The 21,923-nt window shown below is 43.9% G+C and overlaps 1 protein-coding gene across 1 annotated transcript; it reads left to right on the top strand.

The window, feature by feature from the left end:
• Window positions 1-3,706: 3,706 nt before the first annotated feature.
• On the top strand, window positions 3,707-21,434 carry LOC115188364 (cilia- and flagella-associated protein 54-like). Its single transcript, XM_029747128.1, has 14 exons — window positions 3,707-4,214; window positions 4,587-4,692; window positions 4,919-5,062; window positions 5,231-5,399; window positions 5,531-5,589; window positions 5,673-5,930; window positions 8,039-8,140; window positions 11,129-11,321; window positions 12,829-12,927; window positions 17,567-17,682; window positions 17,951-18,068; window positions 18,175-18,263; window positions 18,361-18,498; window positions 21,250-21,434. The coding sequence occupies exons 1-14, from the start codon at window positions 4,066-4,068 to the stop codon at window positions 21,406-21,408; spliced, it is 1,899 nt and encodes a 632-aa protein (XP_029602988.1). The 5' UTR covers window positions 3,707-4,065; the 3' UTR covers window positions 21,409-21,434.
• The last annotated feature ends 489 nt before the right edge of the window (window positions 21,435-21,923 follow it).

The following is a 21,923-nucleotide window of genomic DNA, read 5'->3' as shown; positions in this document are numbered from 1 at the left end:
GGTCGCTCCTGTTGGTGGATTTCCTAACCGATCTTCCACCTTGGCAGGGTAACACCACGATCCTGGTCTTTGTGGATCGTTTTTCTAAGTCCTGTCGTCTCCTCCCTTTGCCCGGTCTCCATACGGCCCTACAAACTGCAGAGGCTCTGTTTACATACGTCTTCCGGCACTACGGGGTGCCTGAGGATATAGTGTTTGATCGGGGTCCCCAGTACACGTCAAGGGTCTGGAAGGCGTTCATGGAATGTCTGGGGGTCTCGGTCAGCCTTACCTCAGGTTTTCACCCCGAGAGTAACGGGCACGTGGAGAGAGTTAACCAGGATGTGGGTAGGTTTCTGAGGTCCTATTGCCAGGACCGGCCGGGGGAGTGGGAGGCGTTCGTGCCCTGGGCAGAAAGGGCCCAGAACTTGCTCCGCCACTCCTCCACTAACCTCTCTCCCTTTCAGTGTGTGTTGGGGTATCAGCCGGTTCTGGCCCCTTGGCATCAGAGTCAGACCGAGGCTCCTGCGGTGGATGACTCCTTCCGGCGTGCGGAGGAAACATGGGACCCCGCCCACGTCCACCTTCAGCGCACCATACTGTGCCAGAAAGTTGGCGCAGACCATCACCGCAGTGAGGCCCTGGTGTTCGCACCGGGGGACAGGGTCTGGCTCTTGACCCGAATCCTGCCCCTCCGCCTGCCCTGCCGGAAGCTGGGTCCACGGTTTGTGGGGCCATTTAAAGTCCTGAGGAGAGTGAACGAGGTATGTTATAGGTTACAGCTTCCCCCCCGATTACTGCATTAACCCCTTGTTCCATGTGTCTCTCCTCGGGCCGGTGGTGGCTGGCCCGCTCCAGGAGGCTGAAGTGCGGGAGGTTCCTCCGCCCCCCTTGGACATCGAGGGGGCCCCGGTGTACTCCGTTCGATCCATCCTGGATTCGATATGTCGGGCGAGGGGCCTTCAGTACCTCGTGGACTGGGAGGGGTACGGTCCGGAGAAGAGATGCTGGGTTCCGGTGGAGGACGTGTTAGATCCTTCCCTGCTGCGAGAGTTCCACCATCTCCATCCGGATCACAATGCACCACGTCCTCCGGGTCGTCCCCGGGGCCGGTGTCGACGTGCTGCTGGAGCCACGCGTAAGGGGGGGGGGGGGGGGTACTGTCACGACTTCTACCGAAGTCGATGCCCCTCCTTGTTCGGGCGGTGCTCGGCGTCGCCGGTCTTCTAGCCATCATTGATCCATTTTTCATTTTCCATTGGTTTTGTCTTGTCTTCCTACACACCTGGTTCCAATCCCATTCATTACATGTTGTGTATTTAACCCTCTGTTTCCCCTCATTTCCTTGTCAGAGATTGTTTGTTGTTATGTGCTCGTGTTGTTGGATTGGTGCGCGATGGGTTATTGTACCCATGTTTATTTTATGTACTTTGGTTTTGGAGTTTGTTTTAACTTTATTAAACTACTCTAGTTACACCAAGTTTGTTTCTCCTGCGCCTGACTTCCCTGCCACCTGCACACACGACGTGACATGGTGGCACAGACACTGTTTCATCCTTTCCTACACTTAAATTACCCTTGCCTAACGATTGCGTCTGAAGCTGGGCTTGCAGCACAGCTATTCTCACCATAAGGCGATCATTCTCCTGTATATTATGAGTACAGCTACTGAAATTAGAAGGCATAATGTTAATGTTACTACTTAGCTTCAGCTGGTGGAGGTTATGTAGAACAATGTCCAGAATGATTTTTTTTTTATATATAAAACCGTAAAGTTGGCAACAAACCTCACATAAACACGTCCACAAGTTGTGACCATGTCACGCCTGCTCTTCCTCTCCTGTGCCAGACTGCCTATCATTACGCACACCTGCGCCTCATTGGACCCACCTGAACTCTATCTTATTTGATTGCCTCCCCTTTATCTGTCACGGCTGTTTGAAGGAGCGGACCAAAATGCAGCGTGTTCGTAGTTCCACATATTTATTCAAACGTGAAACTGAATGCAATATACTTAAACACCAAAACAACAAACCGTGACGCAGAGAGGAAAACACACTACTCAAAAGATAATAACACACAAACAACAATGAGAAAAAACCCTAATTAAATATGATCTCTAATCAGAGGCAATGAGGATCAGCTGCCTCCAATTAGAGATCAACCCCAAACAATCCCAACATAGAAATAGGGCAACTAGAACTTAAACATAGAAATAGAAAACATAGAACAACCCAAAACACCCCCTGTCACGCCCTGCCCTACTCTACTATAGAAAATGACATCTTACTAGGGTCAGGACGTGACATTATCTGTCTGTTTGTTCCCTGTGTCAGCATTGATGTTACTGTGTCCCCTCCAGACACTGTTCCTGTCCTGTTTCATGTCCATTATTTATTAAATGTTCTTCCTGTCTCCAGTATCGAGCCTCACAAAATAAATATTGCAGTCAGTGTAATATAAATGCAGTTCAGCAATTACTATGTCCAAAATACCACAGTCGAGTGCAGTTGCTGCAGTTTCAAAATTGCTATATTTTTTTTGTAAGGGTAGAGTAAACAAAGCAATTATCCCCAGTGATTTTACCCACGCACTGCTACTGGCGACAATTACTATGATTATTATTATTTGACCATGCTGGTCATTTACGAACATTTTAACATCTTGACCATGTTCTGTTATAATATCCACCCGGCACAGCCAGAAGAGGACTGGCCACCCCTCATAGCCTGGTTCCTCTCTAGGTTTCTTCCTAGGTTTTTGGCCTTTCTCAGGAGTTTTTCCCTAGGGAGTTTTTCCCAGCCACCGTGCTTCTTTCACATGCATTGCTTGCTGTTTGGGGTTTTAGGCTGGGTTTCTGTACAGCACTTTGAGATTTCAGCTGATGTACGAAGGGCTATATAAATAAATTTGATTGATTGTCTACTGGACATGGTACATGTCTTCTGTTTTTTAAGCCATAACCATGCGTGTGAGGTGAATACTTTTGTTTCAAAGTAGATTTCATAGTTTTGATGTCTTCACTATTTTTCTACAATGTAAAAAATAAAGAATCCCTTGAATGAGTAAGTGTGTCTAAACTTTTGACTGGTATTGTAGCTAGATGTAGAAGGCCTAATGTTAACTAGCCAATGTTTCCACAGGTGGACTCCACTCAAGTTGTAGAAACATCTCAAAGATGATCAATGGGAACAGGATGCACCTGAGCTCAATTTCGAGTCTCATAGCAAAAGGTGTGAATACTTATGTAAATAAGGTATTTCTGCTTTTTATTTGTAATAAATCAGCAAAAACGCCTGTTTTTGCTTTGTCATTATGGGGTATTGTGTGTGTGGACTGATGAGGAAAAAAACGATTTAATCAATTTTAGAATAAGGCTGTAACGTAACAAAATGTGCAAAAAAACAAAGGGTCTGAATACTTTCCGAATGCACTGTATATCACGGTAGCAAGGCATATGAACTAACAGGGAATATCCTCACGAAAAAATATAGAGTGTAGTATAACAACAGTTCAGCAATTTCTGCGTCCAAAATACCACAGTCGAGTGCAGTTACTGCACTTTTACTGCAGTTTCAAAATTGCAATCTTTTTTTTGTAAGGGTAGAACAAACAAAGCAATTATCCCCAGTGATTTTACCCAGCACTGCTGCTGGACATGGTCCATGTGTCTTCTTTTTTTCAATCCCTTTTACGTGTTTGGTAGTCGGTTTAAGCATAAACTGTGTCCATAGTCTCGCCCCTTCGCCAAACACCATTGATTGAGAAACACTCTTCACACCACTTCGATACCGATGCGACTTTTCCGTAGGTTGGGGTAATTCATGTAGCAGGTCAAGGGTAGGAAACGGGTTAGGGTTAGCGAAAATGCAGTAACCTGCTACGAAAATCACTTCGTATCGAAGTGGCGTGAAAAGTGTCCCATCTTTGATTAGGCCATGGGGATGGGATGGTCGGTTTTTGGCGTCCAGCAGATGGCGCCAAATCCACAGAAAATGAGGGTCGCTACCATGACAACCACTCTAGCCTATAGCACGGTGCTGTTTGTTGTTGGATTTGAATCAGTGAAGCAACTGGTCGACCAAAATGGAACCACTGCCAGCTTCATTTTACGGGAACATGCATAAAAGAAACCCAGTAATATCAGCGTTTGATGGAGACATAAAAAACTTTATGTCATTTATGAAACGAATTAGTACTTTGCCAACCTACGACCACAACTCCTACGCAAGAGGGTGAGACATTTCCTGGCTATATCCAAATCAAGTGTCACATTAGCTAACGGCTATCTTATTATTGTTTGAAAACTAGGCCTAACGGTAGCTAGCTAGCAGTAACTTCAGTTTACGTGCAAGCTAGCAGCCTGATGTGTGAATTTCACCAGCCAGAAGAGGACTGGCCACACCTCAGAGCCTGGTTCCTCTAGGTTTCTTCCTAGGTTCTGGCCATTCTAGGGAGTTTTTCCTAGTCACCGTGCTTCTACACCTGCATTGCTTGCTGTTTGGGGTTTTAGGCTGGGTTTCTGTACAGCACTTTGAGACATCAGCTGATGTAAGAATGGCTTTAGAAATATATTTGATTTGATTTTTTCCCTCCAATGTATGTAGTGCCAAAACTCTGTTTGAAATATGGAACAAGTACAAACCTCGACTACCAACCAACTACTATGAAGAACACATGCTGCAAATGGCAGATTTTCTTTTTGGCATCAAGGTTAGTTTGTATTCCTTTCCTCTCTCTCACTCTCACTCACTCACTCACTCACTCACTCACTCACTCACTCACTCTCTCACTCTCTCACTCTCTCTCTCACACACACACACACACACACAGAGCTACATGTATTTGATTTGACCACAAGGATTCCCCGCCACACCTAATCCGTTGTATTACTTTCTTCTCTGTTAGTTCAAGCTCAGTTTTTTTTCTCTCTCTCCAGTTATACAGGCTTGGTCTATGGCAGGGCTACTGTCGCTACCTGCAGCAGTTCAGCACTGTGACCATAGAGGACATTAGGGATGTTGACCACTTCAGGACCTCCTTCTTCCCCAAGGGGTTCGACACAGACCAAGCCAAGCTGACGGTGAGGACAGTGTTTGTGTCTGTGGATCTGTGTTCAGAATGAAACAAAGCCGACAAGAACACACCTTGCACAATGGGCTTGCCGTTTATGTTGTATTTTTGTGACTGTCTCTACCCTCCACCTCTCTGTGTGTCTTACCTGTGTCCCTGTGGCCTGTGTGGCTGTTAGTTCCGGGCTCTGCAGGGCTGCTGCCTATGTGCCTTCCAGCTGGAGAGGGAAAGAGGGAGCCAGCCCACCCAGAAGGGGGTCCAGAGACTCCTCAGCATCCTGGGGTTTGTCAGGATCATGATGCAGGCCGTGTTTCCCCATGAACATCTCTGCTGGCTTCTTTACAATGGTACAGTAATACAGTAGCAATTACAGTGGTATAAGCAGTATGTTGGCTGAATCAATGTCTGAAGTTGTAGTTGTTGTCAGTTGTAGTTCAGTGTTGTCTGTCTGTCTGTCTCTGTCTCTCTCTCTCTTCAGGTTCACTCTATATCTACAACATCTGTAGATACCTGATGTCCATGAGCCGCGCTGCACAGGTACACAATCTAACAATTACATTTATTTCCATGGTGCATGTGATTGTTGGTAAATGCGTATGTTGTCCCTTCCTCCCCTCCAGGCTGAGGAGTTCCTTCTGTGGGCCTGTATCTGTCTGGAGACCTCCATCCCCCTGATGACTGCCAGGTTCTTGGAGTGGAGGGCAACTCTGTACTGTGCTGTGTGCCAGTGCTACTACGACAGACAAGCCAATGTTCAGGCAGAGGTGTTTGCACGACGAGCCCTGGGTAAAGTTAGTGAGCTGGGCAAGCTGGAAGAGATGAGTGGTCTACCTGCTACCACTGAGACTCAGAGAGCATACAAAGTGGCCACCATTAAGGTATGGGACAGGTTGATTCAAAACATTGCAAGATTTGTGCAGTGTCTACTTACAAACTAATGGGGAAATTTTACCTCATGGCCTTAATAGCAAAGACACACAAACTATGCCATGAAGACCAGATAAACAGGATTAAATAAAATGACTAGTACCCAGGCATGAATTACAATAATTTACAGTGCATTCGGAAATGTTTCAGACCTCTTGACTTTTTCCACATTTTGTTAAGTTACAGCCTTATTCTAAAATTGATTAAATAAAACATTGTCCTCATCATTCTACACACAATACCCCATAATGATAAAACAAAAACAGGTTTTTAGACATTTTTGCAAATGTGTTACAAATAAAAAAACTTGAATATCACATTTACATAAGGATTCAGACCCTTTACTCAGTACTTTGTTGAAGGACCTTTGGCAGTGATTACAGCCTCGAGTCTTCTTAGGTATGACGCTACAAGCTTGGTACACCTATATTTGGGGAGTTTCTACCATTCTTCTCTGCAGATCCTCTCAGGCTCTATCAGGTTGGATGGGGAGCGTCGCTGCACAGCTATTTTCAGGTCTCCAGAGATGTTAGATCGGGTTCAAGTCTGGGTTCTGGCTGGGCCACTCAAGGACATTCAGAGACTTGTCCCAAAGCCACTCCTGTGCTGTCATTGCTGTGTGCTTAGGGTCATTGTCCTGTTGGAAGGTGAACCTTTGCCCCAGTCTGAGGTCCTGAGCGCTCTGGAGCAGGTTTTCATGAAGGATCTCTCTGTACTTTGTTCCGTTCATCTTTTTCTCAACCCTCACTAGTCTCCCAGTACCTTCCACTGAAAAACATCCCTGCAGCATGAAGCTGCCACCACCATGCTTCAGCGTAGGGATTGGGCCTGCCAGGTGTCCTCCAGACGTGATGCTTGGCATTCAGGCCAAAGAGTTCAATCTTGGTTTCATCAGACCAGAGAATCTTGTTTCTCATGGTCTGAGAGTCCTTTAGGTGCCTTTTGGCAAACTCCAAGCGGGCTGTCATGCACCTTTTTTCAGAGGAGTGGATTCCGTCTGGCCACTCTACCATAAAAGCTTGATTGGTAGAGTGCTGCAGAGATGGTTGTTCTTCTGGAAGGTTCTCCCATCTCCACAGAGGAACTCTGGAGCTCTGTCAGAGTGACCATCTGGTTCTTGGTCTCCTCCCCAACCCTTCTCCCCCGATTGCTCAGTTTGGCCGGCCGACCAGCTCTAGGAAGAGTCTTGGTGGTTCAAAACTTCTTCCATTTCAGAATGATGGAGGCCACTGTGTTCTTGGGGACCTTCAATGCTGCAGAAGTGTTTTTGGTACCCTTCCCTAGATCTGTGCCTCGACACAATCCTGTCTTGGAGCTCTATGGACAAGTCTTTCGACCTCATGGCTTGTTTCTTGCTCTGACATGCACTGTCAACTGTGGGACCTTATATAGACAGGTGTGTGCCTTTCCAAATCATGTCCAATCAATTGAATTTACCACAAGTGGAGTCCAGTCAAGGATGATCAATGGAAACAGGATGGACCTGAGCTCAATTTCGAGTTTCATAGCAAAGGGTGTGAATACTTATGTAAATAAGGTATCTGTTTTTTATTTGTAATACATTTGCAATCATTTCTATAAACCTGTTTTCGATTTGTCATTATGGGGTATTATGTGTAGATTGATGAGTAAAACAAATATTTTAATCCATTTTAGAATAAGGCTGTAACTTAACAAAATATGGAAAATGTCAAGGGGTCTGAATACTTTCCGAATGCACTGTATACTCTGAAACTGGTATGTATCGGCATGTACTGACATAGCAATAAGAACCTGTTGTCTCTGCACCTGTGTGAACTGAAGCAGAGACTGTGTTGGGTGTTAAGGCGTCCGCATGCTTCCCAGCCGAGCAGTCTAGAAGAGTTTGTGCATATATTATGACGACATTTTGTGACGTTTTGTTCGTTTCGGACTTCGGCAATGTTCCCTCTAAACTGCCGCGCAGACTGCCTTACAGAGGAAATATGAGCCTGCGCAGAATAAGTCAAAGGGTCTGAATACTTTCCAAATGCACTGGACTATAACCACTTGAATGGTATTTTATTCTACTCACCTACAGCTAGCTACCATGGTGTTTAAACGGTCGGTGTATGAACCCAGGAGGGAACCTAAAGGTCTCTTCAGACACAAGCAGAAGAGTAACCTCAAGGAGATTCAGAGCGTAAGCACTGCTATTGTATCAATCCTTCAAAATCCTGCTTTATCCAGGTATTGTGAAAACAGCCTAGTACTCCAATTCTGACTGATGTATTTCTCTCTCTCTCTCAGTTCAATTTCAGTGGGCTTTATTGGCATGGGAAACACATGTTACATTGCCAAAGCAAGTGAAATAGATAAAACAAAAGTGAAATAACAATAAAAAATGAACAGTAAACATTACACTCACAAACTAGTATCTATATAGAGTGTTGTAATGATGTGCAAATAGTTAAAGTACAACAGGGAAAATAAATAAATATAGGTTGTATTTACAATGGTGTTTGTTCTTCACTGGTTGCCCTTTTCTTGTGGCAACAGGTCACAAATCTTGCTGCTGTGATGGCACACTGTGGTGTTTCACCCAATAGATATGGGAGTTTATCAAAATTGGATTTGTTTTCAAATTCTTTGTGGATCTGTATAATCTGAGGGAAATATGTGTATCTAATATGGTCATACATTTGGCAGGTTAGGAAGTGCAGCTCAGTTTCCACATAATTTTGGGGGCAGTGTGCACATAGCATGTCTTCTCTTGAGAGCCAGGTCTGCCTTCGGCTGCCTTTCTCAATAGCAAGGCTATGCTCACCGAGTCTGTACATTAATTAATTAATTTTGGGTCAGTCACGGTGGTCAGGTATTCTGCCACTGTGTACTCTCTGTTTAGGGCCAGATAGCATTCTTTGTCTAGACTCTTACATAGATGGGACGCTTCACGGCAAACTGGAACCACTTTAACTATAAACAAACAAACAAAAAAAATGTCACCTTTATTTAACCAGGTAGGCTAGTTGAGAACAAGTTCTCATTTACAACTGCAACCTGGCCAAGAATAAAGCAAAGCAGTTCGACACATACAACAACACAGAGTTACACAAGGACTAAACAAACATACAGTCAATAATACAGTAGGAAAAAGTCTATATACAGTTTGTGCAAATGAGGTAAGATAAGGGAGGTAAGCCAATAAATAGGCCATGGTGGCGAAGTAATTACAATATACCAATTAAACACTGGAGTGATTGATGTGCAGAAGATGAATGTGCAAGTAGAGATACTGGGGTGCAAAGGAGCAAGATAAATAAATAAATACAGTATGGGGATGAGGAAGTTGGATGGGCTATTTACAGATGGGCTATGTACAGGTGCAGTGAACTGTGTACTAAGTAAGACGTCCTGTGTCTTTTCCGTTTTGTTTGTAGCTAGCTACAGCTTGTTTGGCCTGTTGTGTCAAGCCACTCCGGTTCACAATGACGGTGTGCAGAAAGTAGTCCATCCCAACTTTTTCCCACTGATCTTTGTCGATAGAACCTGCTATATTCAGGGCAGCAATGTTGTTGAGAGCAGTAGCAACATTTTTGCAGTTCTTCATGGTTAACGTTATATATTTTCAAAAAAGCTGTGGTAGCAAGGATTATTTACACATACTGAGCGGCTCATGTTATAGATAGAAGCGAGCTACATGGCAGATCAATCTGAACTCATCTCTCAGCATGTCCAGCCCATCCATTATCTCAGCTAATCATGTCTAGCAGGAATGTTCATGTCTTTTTCTGTGGCTAAACCAACTAGGCTTGTAATTTAACAATTGTATTTGTATTTACAGATGGCATAACATTTTGTTATTAAGGCACATGAAAGTTCACATCTTCCAGAAGGCATTTCTGACAAAAATTGCATTTTGATGAAGATTTTCTTTTTCTCATTCAAATCACTTTCCTGTGAAGTAGAGACATACGACATACTCCTAGCTTCTAGAAACGGTTCACATATAATTCCTTCTCGCATATATCAATGCTCTCTCCTCCTTTCACCATTTCCCTTCGCTTGTGAACTTCAGTGCACAAGACATCAGCTGTCTGACCAGCCGAAAAAACCTTTCCAAGCCAAACCTTCATATACTAACCGCTTCACACAGCCTACATCGTTGTCACATCATAGTCAACATAGCTACTAGAACTAACACATTAGTAAACCCGCTACAATCATGCGGTACAGTGTAGTGAGCAGCAATCAGTTTAGCAGTTACACCGCCGGTGGCAATAAATTAATAAAACCAAAAGCTTACCTTGACTTGGAAGAGTTCCGGTGTTGGATAGCCATAGACAGCTAGCTAACATAGCGTCATTCTCTGTTTGAGCCCGGTGTTTGAGTAGGCTAAACTAGCTAGCTGCATTTGACACTAGCCAAGTAAGTGGAAGTGAAAGTGAAAAAAATGTACTACGAAAAATTATTTCTCTCTCTTGCTTCTCTAATTTTGGAAGAAATTCATTTGTATAAAACTTTTCAACTATTGTCTTTCTCTTGGAGTCAACTACTCTGCACATTGTATGCTAGCTAGCTGTAGCTTAAACTGACATGTAAACATGTCAGTTTATGCTGCAAGAGCTCTGATAGGTTGTAGGACGTCCTCCGGAAGTTGTCATAATTACTGTGTAAGTCTATGGAAGGGGATGAGAACCAAGAACCTCCTAGGCTTTGTATTGAAGTCAATGTACCTGGAGGAGGATAGAAGCTAGCTGTCCTCCAGCTACACCATGGTTCTACCTTACAGAGTGCTGTTGAGGCTACTGTAGACCTTCAATGTAAAACAGTGTGTTTTAATCAATTATTTGGTGAAGTGAATATATTTAGTATAGATTTATCAATTATTATTATTATTTTTTTTTTAAATGTTTCACTATTTACTATTTCTATTTAGGGCAAGATAACGTTCCAATTTGCTCCGTTTTTTGGTTGATTCTTTCCAGTGTGTCAAATAGTTATCTCTTTGCTTTCTTTGCTTTGGTTGGGTCTAATTGTGTTGCTGTCCTGGCGCTCTTTGGGGTGTGTTTGTGGTGGAATGTGTGGGCATCACTTCCTTTTAGGTGGTTATAGAAGTTAACAGCTATTTTCTGGATTTTGACAACTATAGCCCTTACCTCTCTCTCCCCCTTCCCTCTCTCCTCTCTAGATGCCGTGGCCTCGAACCCCTACAGAGCAAGTGTTGATGGAGCTGTTTGAGGGGAACGCTGCCCAGTTCCTGGCGATAGTGGAAGCGCTGTGGGACACCTCCCGCCGCCCACTACAGACAGGCATGCCTGAGGAGCCAGAGATACAGGAGGTCTCCCTGGAACTCATGTCTGCAGGCATCAGTATACTGTCTGGTTAGTATTGTACTTACATTACATTCGGCAAGTATTCAGACCACTTGACGTTTTCCACATTTTGTTATGTTACAGCCTTATTCCAAAATGGATTAAATAAAAAAATATCCTCATCAATCAAAGCGATAACAGTTTTTTTGATATTTTAGCAAATGTATATATATATATATATAAAAAAAAAAAAAAACATAAATAACTTATTTACATTAGTATTCAGACCCTTTGCTATGAGACTTGAAATTAAGCTCAGGTGCATCCTGTTTCCATTGATCATCCTTGAGATGTTTCTACAACTTCATTGGAGTCCACTTGTGGTAAATTCAATTGATTGGACATGATTTAGAAAGGCACACACCTGTCTGTATAAGGTTCCACAGTTGACAGTGCATGTCAGAGCAAAAACCAAGCCATGAGGTCGAAGGAATTGTCCATAGAGCTCCGAGGGAGGATTGTGTTGAGGCATAGATCTGGGGAAGGGTACCAAACATGTTTTGCAGCATTGAAGGTCCTCAGGAACACAGTGGCCTCCATTTTTAAATGGAAGAAGTCTGGAACCACCAAACTGAGGAATCGCAGGAAAAGGGCCTTAGTCAGGGAGGTGACCAACAACCCGATGTTCACTCTGACAGAGCTCAAGAGTTCCTCTTGGAGATGGGAGAACCTTCCAGAAGAACAACCATCTCTGCAGCACTCCACCAATCGGGCCTTTATGGTAGAGTGGTCAGACAGAAGCCACTCCTCAGAAAAGGCACATGACAGCCCACTTGTAGTTTGCCAAAAGGCACCTAAAGACTCTGAGACCATGACAAACAAGATTCTCTGGTCTGATGAAACCAATATTGAACTCTTTGGCCTGAATTCCAAGCATCACATCTGGAGGAAACCTGGCACCATCCCTACGGTGAAGCATGGTGGTGGCAGCATCATGCTGTTGGGATGTTTATCAGCGGCAGGGACTGGGAGACTAGTCAGGATTGAGGCAAAGGATGAACGGAGCGAAGTACAGAGAGATCCTTGATGAAAACCTGCTCCATAGCATTCAGGTCCTCAGACTGGGGAAAAGGTTCACCTTCCACAGCCATGACAACGAAGGAGTGGCTTCGTGACAAGTCTCTCAATGTCCTTGTGGCCCAGCCAGAACCCATAACTTTAACCCGATTAAACATCTCTGGAAAGACCTGAAAATAGCTGTGCAGCGATGCTCCCCATCCATTTGTTTTTGCTTTGTCATTATGGGTTATTGTGTGTAGGTTGAGTGGAATAAGGCTGTAACGTAATAAAAAGTTAAGGGGTCTGAATACTTTCCGAATGCACTGTATATAACCGTTATCTCGGTTAGTATCGTTGAGATTTAGAATCTATTTTGCATGATAGATCCTTTAGCCCACACACTCATAGGCTAGCTTCATTAGACTAAACTTCAGTAGTCTCACAGTGGCTGTTGGACAAGACTACCATTGATTGGACTGATTGAGATTGATGCTGTTTCCCTTCATTGTATGTTTAGGAATTGGAGGGTCCACTGAGCGAGCCAGGGATGAGAGTCTCCCCACCTGTTTAAATGCAGTGACAGCCAAATTTACTCTGATGGACATGGCGGCTGCTGGTGAGAACTTTGGAGTACTGTCTTTCAATATTAGCTAGTATGGTGCTGAAGATGAAGTTTACCCTAAAACCAAAATTGGCCACTTTTCCTAATGTTACACTGTCTGTTGGTATAAAACAACATGATCAGTCCACCCCTTCAAGCTATCGCCTAGTAATTTGAAGTATGCCCATCAAGCTTGTTTGTGTCTGAACAGGTAGCGAAACCCCAAGTTGGTTCATCAATAAACAAATTACATTGATAAAGTTCACCAAATTATTATCCAACCCTGTGGTATTCTCAAGTATACAACAAGGAAACAGGCCAATATTTGAAGTTTATTTTCAAAATAATTTTTTACCCTTTTTCATCATATCCAATTGGTAGTTACAGTCTTGTCTCATCGCTGCAACTCCTGTACGGACTCAGGAGAGGCGAAGGTCGAGAGACGTGTGTCCTCTGAAACACGACCCAGCCAAGCCACACTGCTTCTTGACACAATGCCTGCTTAACCAACCGCACCAATGTGTCAGAGGAAACACTGTACACCTGGCAACCGTGTCAGCATGCGTGCGCCCGGCCCGCCACAGAAGTCGCTAGAGCACGGTGGGACAAGGACATTCCGTCCGGCCAAACCCTCCCCTAATCTGGACGAAGCTGGGCCAATTGTGCGCCGCCCCGTGGGTCTCTGTCGGCTTTGACAGAGCCTGGACTCGAACCAGGATCTATAGTGGCACAGCTAGCACTGTGATGCAGTGCCTTAGACCACTGCGCCACTCGGGAGGCCGAAACAGGCCAATTTAAAAACGATTGAATTATATTGAGCAATTGAACTTGTGATTAGTGTGATTGCGAAACAACACACTACTATTTGTCATACTTCAATTGCTTATTATTGTTATTATTCACACCGCTACTCGTACAGCTTTTATGCAAAATATACCATTTTAACTTTATAACGTGCAGAGAGGTTTAACTTGAGTTGCTTACATTTATGTTTTTGATACTCATCATACTTTTTGAAATATAATCAGTTGAATATTCTAATTTTAACATGGAGGTCTACGGTGATCAAAAGATGCAACTACGACTGACCACAACCACACAACGACTGACCACAACTACTGACCAGATCTACTGACCACACAACTACTGACCACAACTACTGACCACAAGCACACAACTACTGACCAGATCTACTGACCACAAGCACACAACTACTGACCAGATCTACTGACCTACGCAACTACTGACCACAAGCACACAACTACTGACCAGATCTACTGACCACAACTACTGACCACAAGCACACAACTACTGACCAGATCTACTGACCACACAACTACTGACCACAACTACTGACCACAACTACTGACCACAACTACTGACCAGATCTACTGACCACACAACTACTGACCACAAGCACACAACTACTGACCAGATCTACTGACCTACGCAACTACTGACCACAACCACACAACTACTGACCACGACCACACAACTACCGACCACAACCACACAACTACTGACCACACAACTACTGACCTCAAGTACTGACCACAAGCACACAACTACTGACCACAACACACTAATACTGACCTCAACTACACAACTACAACACAACTACTGACCTCAACCACACAACTACTGACAACACAACTACTGACCACAAGCACACAACTACTGACCACAACTACTGATCGCAAGTGCTGACCACAACCACACAACTACTAACCACAACCCCACAACTACTGACCACACAACTACTAACCTCAACTACTGACCACAACCATGCAACTACTGACCACAACCACACAACTGCTGACCACAACTACCGATCACAACCACACAATTTACCACAACAACTGACCACAACTACTGACCACAACTACACAACTTCTGACCACATCCACACAACTACTGATCACAACTACTGACCACAAAACTGCTGACCACTTCTGACCACAACTACACAACTTCTGACCACATCCACACAACTGCTGATCACAACTACTGACCACAAAACTACTGACCACAACTACTGACCACAACCACACAACTACTGACCACAGCCACAGAACAACTTTGAGTAAAGCCAGTGTGTCTATGTATGCAGATGACTCAGCACTTTACACATCAGCGAGTGAAATTACTGCAACACTTAAGAAAGTGCTGCAGTCAGTTTCCGAATGGGTGGCAAGAAATAAGTTGGTCCCTAATATTTCACAAACTAAAAGCAACACATTGTTCACTAAACACTAAACCTCAACTAAATCTTGTAGTGAATACTGTGGAAATATAGTTGAGGTGACTAAACTTGGAGTAACCCTGGGTCATGGTCAAAACATGTTGATGCAACAGTAGCTAAGATGAGATGTCTGTCCATCATAATCCGCTGCTCTGCCTTCTTAACAGCACTATCAACAAGGCAGGTCCTACAGGCCCTTGTTTTGTCACAGCTGGACTACTCTCCAGTCATGTGGTCAGGTGCCACAAAGAGGACGTACCTTAACTACTGACCACAACCACACAACTACTGACCACAACTACTCACCACATCCATACTGTAGGTCCCAAAGAACCTGCAAAACAACCATACAACTACTGACCACAACTTATAACCACAACTACTGACAACTTATAACCACAACTACTGACCACTTCTAACCACAACTACTGACCACAACCACACAACTGCTGACCACAACTACTCGCAAACAAACTGCTAACCACAAAATCTACTAACCACAACTACTCACCACAATATATACTGACCACAAATACTGACAACAGCTACTGATCACAACTTCTGACCACAATCACACAACAACTACTGACCACACAACTACTGACCATAATACTACTGAACCACACAACTACTGACCACAACTGGGCTACTGACCACACAACTACTTTCTTATGTCTAGGTCTTTTAACACAAACTAACTAGCTAGCATGCCATCTTTCAATCGAATCTAGAAATATAGCTAGATTATTAGCAAGAAAAAACTATGTAAAAACACCATTTCAGCCGGTGCTGTCTAAATCCACCTTTTTAGACTGCCACACTCAAGGCTCCATGGCTTAATGGTAATTACAATGGCTTCCACCTTTACATACCAGGGTTCAAATCCTACTGGCCTTCCAATTCATCCCAAAGGTGGGGTTGAGGTCAGGACTTAACTGTGCAAGCCAGTTATGTTCTTCCACACCATTCTCAACAAACCATTTCTGTATGGACCTTGCTTTGTACACGGGGGCATTGTCATGCTGAAACAGGAAGGGCCTTCCCTAAACTGGTGTCACAAAGTTGTAAGCACAGAATTGTCTAGAATGTAATTGTATGCTGTAGCGTTAAGATTTCCCTTCACTGGAACTAAGGGGCCTAGCCTGAACCATGAAAAACAGCCCCAGACCATTATTCCTCCTCCACAAAACTTTACAGTTGGCACTATGCATTCATGGCAGGTAACATTCTTCCTGCTGCATCTGCCAACCCAGATTTGTTCTGCGGACGACACACCAGATAGTGAAGTGTGATTCATCACTCCAGAGAACACATTTCCGCTGCTCCAGAGTCCAATGGCGGCGAGCTTTACACCACTCCAGCCGACACTTGGCATTACGCATGGTGATCTTAGGCTTGTGTGTGGCTGCTCGGCCATGGAAACCCATTTCATGAAGCTCCCGATGAACAGTTCTTGTGCTGACGTTGCGTCCAGAGGCAGTTTTGAACTCAGTAGTGAGTGTTGCAACCGAGGACAGACTATTTTTACGTGTTTCAGCACGTTCTGTCCCGTTCTGTGAGCTTGTGTGGCCTACCACTTTGCGGCTGAGCCGTTGTTGCTCCTAGACGTTTCCACTTCACAATATCAGCACTTTCAGTTGACCGGGGCAGCTCTAGCAGGGCAGAAGTTTGACGAACTGACTTGCTGGAAAGGTGGCATCCTATGACAGTGCCACATTGAAAGTAACTGAGCTCTTCAGTACAGGCCGGGGGAGAGAGGGAGGGAGAGAGGGGGTAGCCACGTGTAAGGGCCATCGTGAGAGAGAGACCAAGGTGCAGCGGAGTTAGTGTTCATCATAAAAGGTTTTAATGATCAACGAACACTATACAAAAGAAACCAAAAAACGACTAGCAACAGTTCTGTTAGGAACACACTAAACAGAAAACAATTACCCACAAAACCCAAAGGAAAAAATGCTCCTTATGTGTGACTCCCAATCAGCAACAACGAGCTTCAGCTGTGCCTGATTGGGAGCCACACACGGCCCAAAACAAAGAAATACAAAAACATAGAGAAAGGAACATAGAACGCCCACCCAATGTAACACCCTGGCCTAACCAAATAAAGAACAAAAACCCCTCTCTATGGCCAGGGCGTTACACCACGCTACTATAACTTAAAACTACTAGGAATTGAAGGCAATTTCCACCTAAATGTGGCTTCTAGCAAGATATCTAAAATATGTGAATGTTGTCAATAATGACATTTGGTGATGGTATTAGTGGGTTGATTTGAATACATATGAAAAAATGATTTAATACTGGATAGATGTTTTTTACTGACTGTAACTTGTCTTAATGGATACCAGAACTTCCTGGAAAAAAGTGACGATGTTGTTGAGAGGACTATCCTGCTCTGCTTTGTACCCCCAGGGGAGAACAAGGTGTCTTTGGATGCAGCGGTGAAGTTTGTCAAGCTGCTGTTTCGATATGAGCAGTGGGACATGTTCTGTATCCTCTCTGACACACTGCAGCACACCCTACTGCCTGTAAGTCACAACACACCTCTACTGGGACTGGTTTCATACAATTATGTCGTATCAGTTTCATACACAGTTGACTAACTAAGCCATACGTGTTCAGGATCCAGATCTATGAGATCAGCATAGATCAGTTAAAACATTTGGGTCAGAAGAATCATTGTGTCCAGATAAATGGTCCTACTGTAGCAACTACTGTAATGCTTGTGGAGTGAGAATTCCTAGATTCCAGTTATAATACACAGTTATAATGCACGACTTGTGCGTGTGCGGACAGAGAATGGAGGGGAGGTCTTTCAGGAAGTCAGAGCTGGAGCTGAGGTTGCTGGACTCCATGGAGCGCCTCATGTCTACACAGAAGATCAGACTCAACACCAAGGACGACACTGTGTCTGGTACTGTAGCTGTCGATACTTCTGTCAATTAGCTGTACAACTATTGAAATGGCATATAACAAAAGAGTGCTGGACAGTGATTTAAGATGTTGTGGTGTCTCCACAGAGAAGGACAGGCATCTGGGAGTGGTTATGAGTGAGGAGTTTGTTGGTCTGGTGCAGGCCTTATACAGCTGTGTCTGTGGTTCAGCTCAGGTTAGACAGTGCTCTGTAGAATCCTATAGTATCTATCTATTCCATATTGAATCAGTGACTGCTTACTGAATACCTGTGTGTATCCTTCATCTGTCAGGACGTGCAACCTGACGGAGACCTGGTGATGGACATAGTGCTGTACCTTTGGTCTAAATGTAAGATCATTTTCCAGAGAGCCCAGGTTCGACACTGGGACCCTATACACTTCCTGGGCAAGATGGAGAACCTGGACAAGGTACAGTAGCTCTACACCAGGTATTCCCAAACTTGGATATGTACAAGCAATGCCGTCTGGGGTACGCCAAATAAAAAGTGATTCACGTTTAAAAAACAAAAAAAAAAAAAATTTTCAAGCAATACGTTTATATTTTCCAACAGGGCTATACATTTGGGGGAGATTTTTTTCTCACCTGAGTAGCCTCGTTTCACTGCCAAAAATAAAATTAAACCATCTAGTGTTGAGCGAAATAACAGCACAATGTCAATACAGGTAGCCTAGTCAAATAATTAACATCCAATCACATTAACCGTTACTCTCTCGTGGGAATTCCACTATGTAACCAAATGTAGCTGCTGCTCATTCCGTTTGCTTGAAAATGTATAAATTGTTTAAAAAATGTAGGCCCGCGTCCATAGAGTCACATACCAGCTCTAGTAGTGCTGATACTACCAGTACTACACTTGCACCTGTTGACAACACAAGTTGTTCTGCTTCCACGAGCACATCCAATGCTAGCATCAGTCATTTTACATTTGTTGTTAGCTCAGCTAGCATGGACACTGACAGTTGTGAATCTGATGTAGCCCAAGAGCTACTGCCCCCTTACCCGGGAAAGCACCGAACAACAGACAGGGACGTTGGACCTTCGACGAGGCGCAAATATGATGAGAACTACATTGATTTGGGGTTCACTTATATTGGCAGTTGTGCCTTTCCTCAGCCACAGTGTGTTATAAAGTACTTTCTCACAACTCGATGAAACCTTCACTCTTGCACAGACATTTAGAAACAAAACATGCCAATTTGAAGAATAAGCCACATGTTTTGAACGAGAAATAAGATGACTTTCGAGTGGTAAGACATGTATAAAAGCAACAGATGCCCATTAATAAGAAGGGGGCTAGAAGCGTCTTATATGGTGAGCTACCGAGTGGCTAGGACAGGCAAGCCCCATACTATTGTGGAGGACTTCATTCTTCCTGCTGCTGTGGATATGGCTGGGACAATGCTGGGTGAAAAGGCAATAAAAACTATACAGACAATGTCTTCATCAAACAACACTGTTTCACGACGCATCAGTGACATGGCAGGAGATGTTTTGAAACAATTATTGCTTCGCATACAAGCCAGTGAATTCTATGTGTTACAGCTGGATAAATCAACAGACGTGGCGGACCTGGCATAGCTCCTGGTATATGTCCATTACGTTTATGGGGGGTCAGTTAAGGAAGACATCTTCTGCAAACCACTGGAAACCAGGACAACAGGAGAGGATATTTTTTAAGTACTGGACAGCTTTGTGACATCAAATGGACTTTAGTGGTCAAGATGTGTTGGTATCTGTACTGATGGCACAAAAGCCATGACAGGGAGACATAGTGGAGTGTTAACGCACGTGCAAGCAGTTGCTCCCAACGCCACTTGGGTACAATGCAGCATCCACTGAGAGGCTCTTGCTGCCAAAGGAATGGCTGACAGCTTGAAAGATGTTTTGGACACTACAGTGAAAATGGTTAACTTTGTTAAAGCAAGGCCTCTGAACTCTCGTGTATTTTCTGCACTATGCAATGATGTGGGCAGCGACCATGTAATGCTTTTATAACATACTGAAGTGCGCTGGTTATCAAGGGGCAAAGTATTGACAAGTTTTCTTTACTGACCATCGTTTTCACTTGTCTGACCGCTTGCATGATGACAAGTTTCTCACACGACTGGTCTATCTGGGTGATGTTTTTTCTCTTGTATCTGAATCTAGGATTACAGGGACTCTGCAACTATATTCAATGTGCGGGAGAAAATGATTAAGAAGTTGGAGCACTTCTCTGTCTACATTAACAAGGACAACACACAGGTCTTTCCGTCATTATGATTTTTTGTGTGCAAATGAACTCAAGCTTACGGACAATGTCAAATGTGATATAGCGAAACACCTGAGTGAGTTGGGTGCGGAATTACACAGGTACTTTTCCGAAACGGATGACACAAACAACTGGATTCGTTATCCATTTCATGCCCTGACACCAGTCCACTTACCAATATCTGAACAAGAGAACCTCATCGAAATTGCAACTAGCGGCTCTGAAAATTGAATTTAATCAGAAGCCACTGCCATATTTATGGATTGGGCTGTGCTCAGAGTATCCTGCCTTGGCAAATCGCGCTGTTAAGACACTGATGCCTTTTGCAACACGTACCTATGTGAGAGTGGATTCTCGGCCCTCACTAGCATGAAACTAAATAGAGGCACCGGACTGTGTGAAAAATGTTAAGACTGAGACTCTCTCCAATACAACCCAAACATTTCAGAGTTATGTGCATCCTTTCCAGAACACTCTTCTCATTAAGCTGTGGTGAGGTTATCACACTTTTCGATGAACAAATATAGTTTTATATGTAAGATGGCTAAATAAAGAGCAAAATTATTGATCATTATTATATGTGCCCTGGTCCTATAAGAGGTCTTTTTCACTTCCCATGAGCCGGGTTGTGACAAACTCACACTCATTCTAATGTTTAATAAATGTATCGTATAGTGTATGTGTGGCAGCCTTACAATGATGGCAAAAAACAACATTTGAGAGTGCGCTGACCCTGGTGCTAGAGGGTGTACGCCGCTGGAGTTTGAATGTTTGAAGGGGTACGGGACTATAAAAAAGTTTGGGAACCACTGCTCTACACAAATCAATCTCTGCAAATATGTATTGTACATGATAGCTACTTATTTCATGTGTTATACACTCTCTCTCTCTCTCTCTCTCTGTGTAGTGGGTGTGGACCCTGTCTGTGCTCAGTGAGGTGGCTCATGTGTGTGAGCTGGCTGACTCGGATCCCATGGTGTTAGCTGAGATGACCATCAGGCTGGCCATGGTGCTGGAGAGCACTGCTGACTCCACTGTCCATTCAGGCAGGAAGACAGGTAGTTAACTGTTACTACCACCACTACCACACTGAGGCTCACACTGATACCCTATTTCAGAACCCTTGACCTTTTCCACATTTTGTTATGTTACAGTCTTATTATAAAATTGATTAAATAAAAAAACATCCTCAGCAATCTATACACAATACCCCATAATGACAATTATGGGGTAGTGTGTAGATTGATGAGGGGAAAAAAACAATTTCATCCATTTTAGAATGAGGCTGTAATGTAACAAAATGTGGAAAAGGTCAAGGAGTCTGAAGACTTCTGAAGGCACTGTATGATCAAAAGAAGTGCACTATATTGACATAATTGTCTTATTCCAGATTTTCCTCTGACTCTTCTCCAATGTCAGGTGTACTTTAGGTCCATTGATCTGCAGTGATGTATTTTTCCCATGTTGTCCCACAGCATCAAGCGGAAGACGACAGCGTGGAGTCCGACACCCACAGAGAAAAACACAGGACACTTTGTCAATGTTCAAGAAGTCGACAGCGGAGCAGCTGCAGTCAGTGTG

Source organism: Salmo trutta, unplaced genomic scaffold (genome assembly GCF_901001165.1).
Source record: "Salmo trutta unplaced genomic scaffold, fSalTru1.1, whole genome shotgun sequence".
In the NCBI taxonomy this organism is placed as follows: domain Eukaryota; kingdom Metazoa; phylum Chordata; class Actinopteri; order Salmoniformes; family Salmonidae; genus Salmo; species Salmo trutta.
Note: the sequence above shows the minus strand (reverse complement) of the source record. Positions and strands in the feature narration are given on the sequence as shown.

Coding starts and splice junctions, on each gene's coding strand:
- LOC115188364 (XM_029747128.1), top strand. CDS start 4,066: ATGGAACCACTGCCAGCTTCATTTTACGGGAACATGCATAAAAGAAAC. Junction 5,931..8,038: donor ACAAAGTGGCCACCATTAAG/GTATGGGACAGG, acceptor ACTCACCTACAG/CTAGCTACCATGGTGTTTAA. Junction 18,069..18,174: donor CAAGGACGACACTGTGTCTG/GTACTGTAGCTG, acceptor GTGTCTCCACAG/AGAAGGACAGGCATCTGGGA.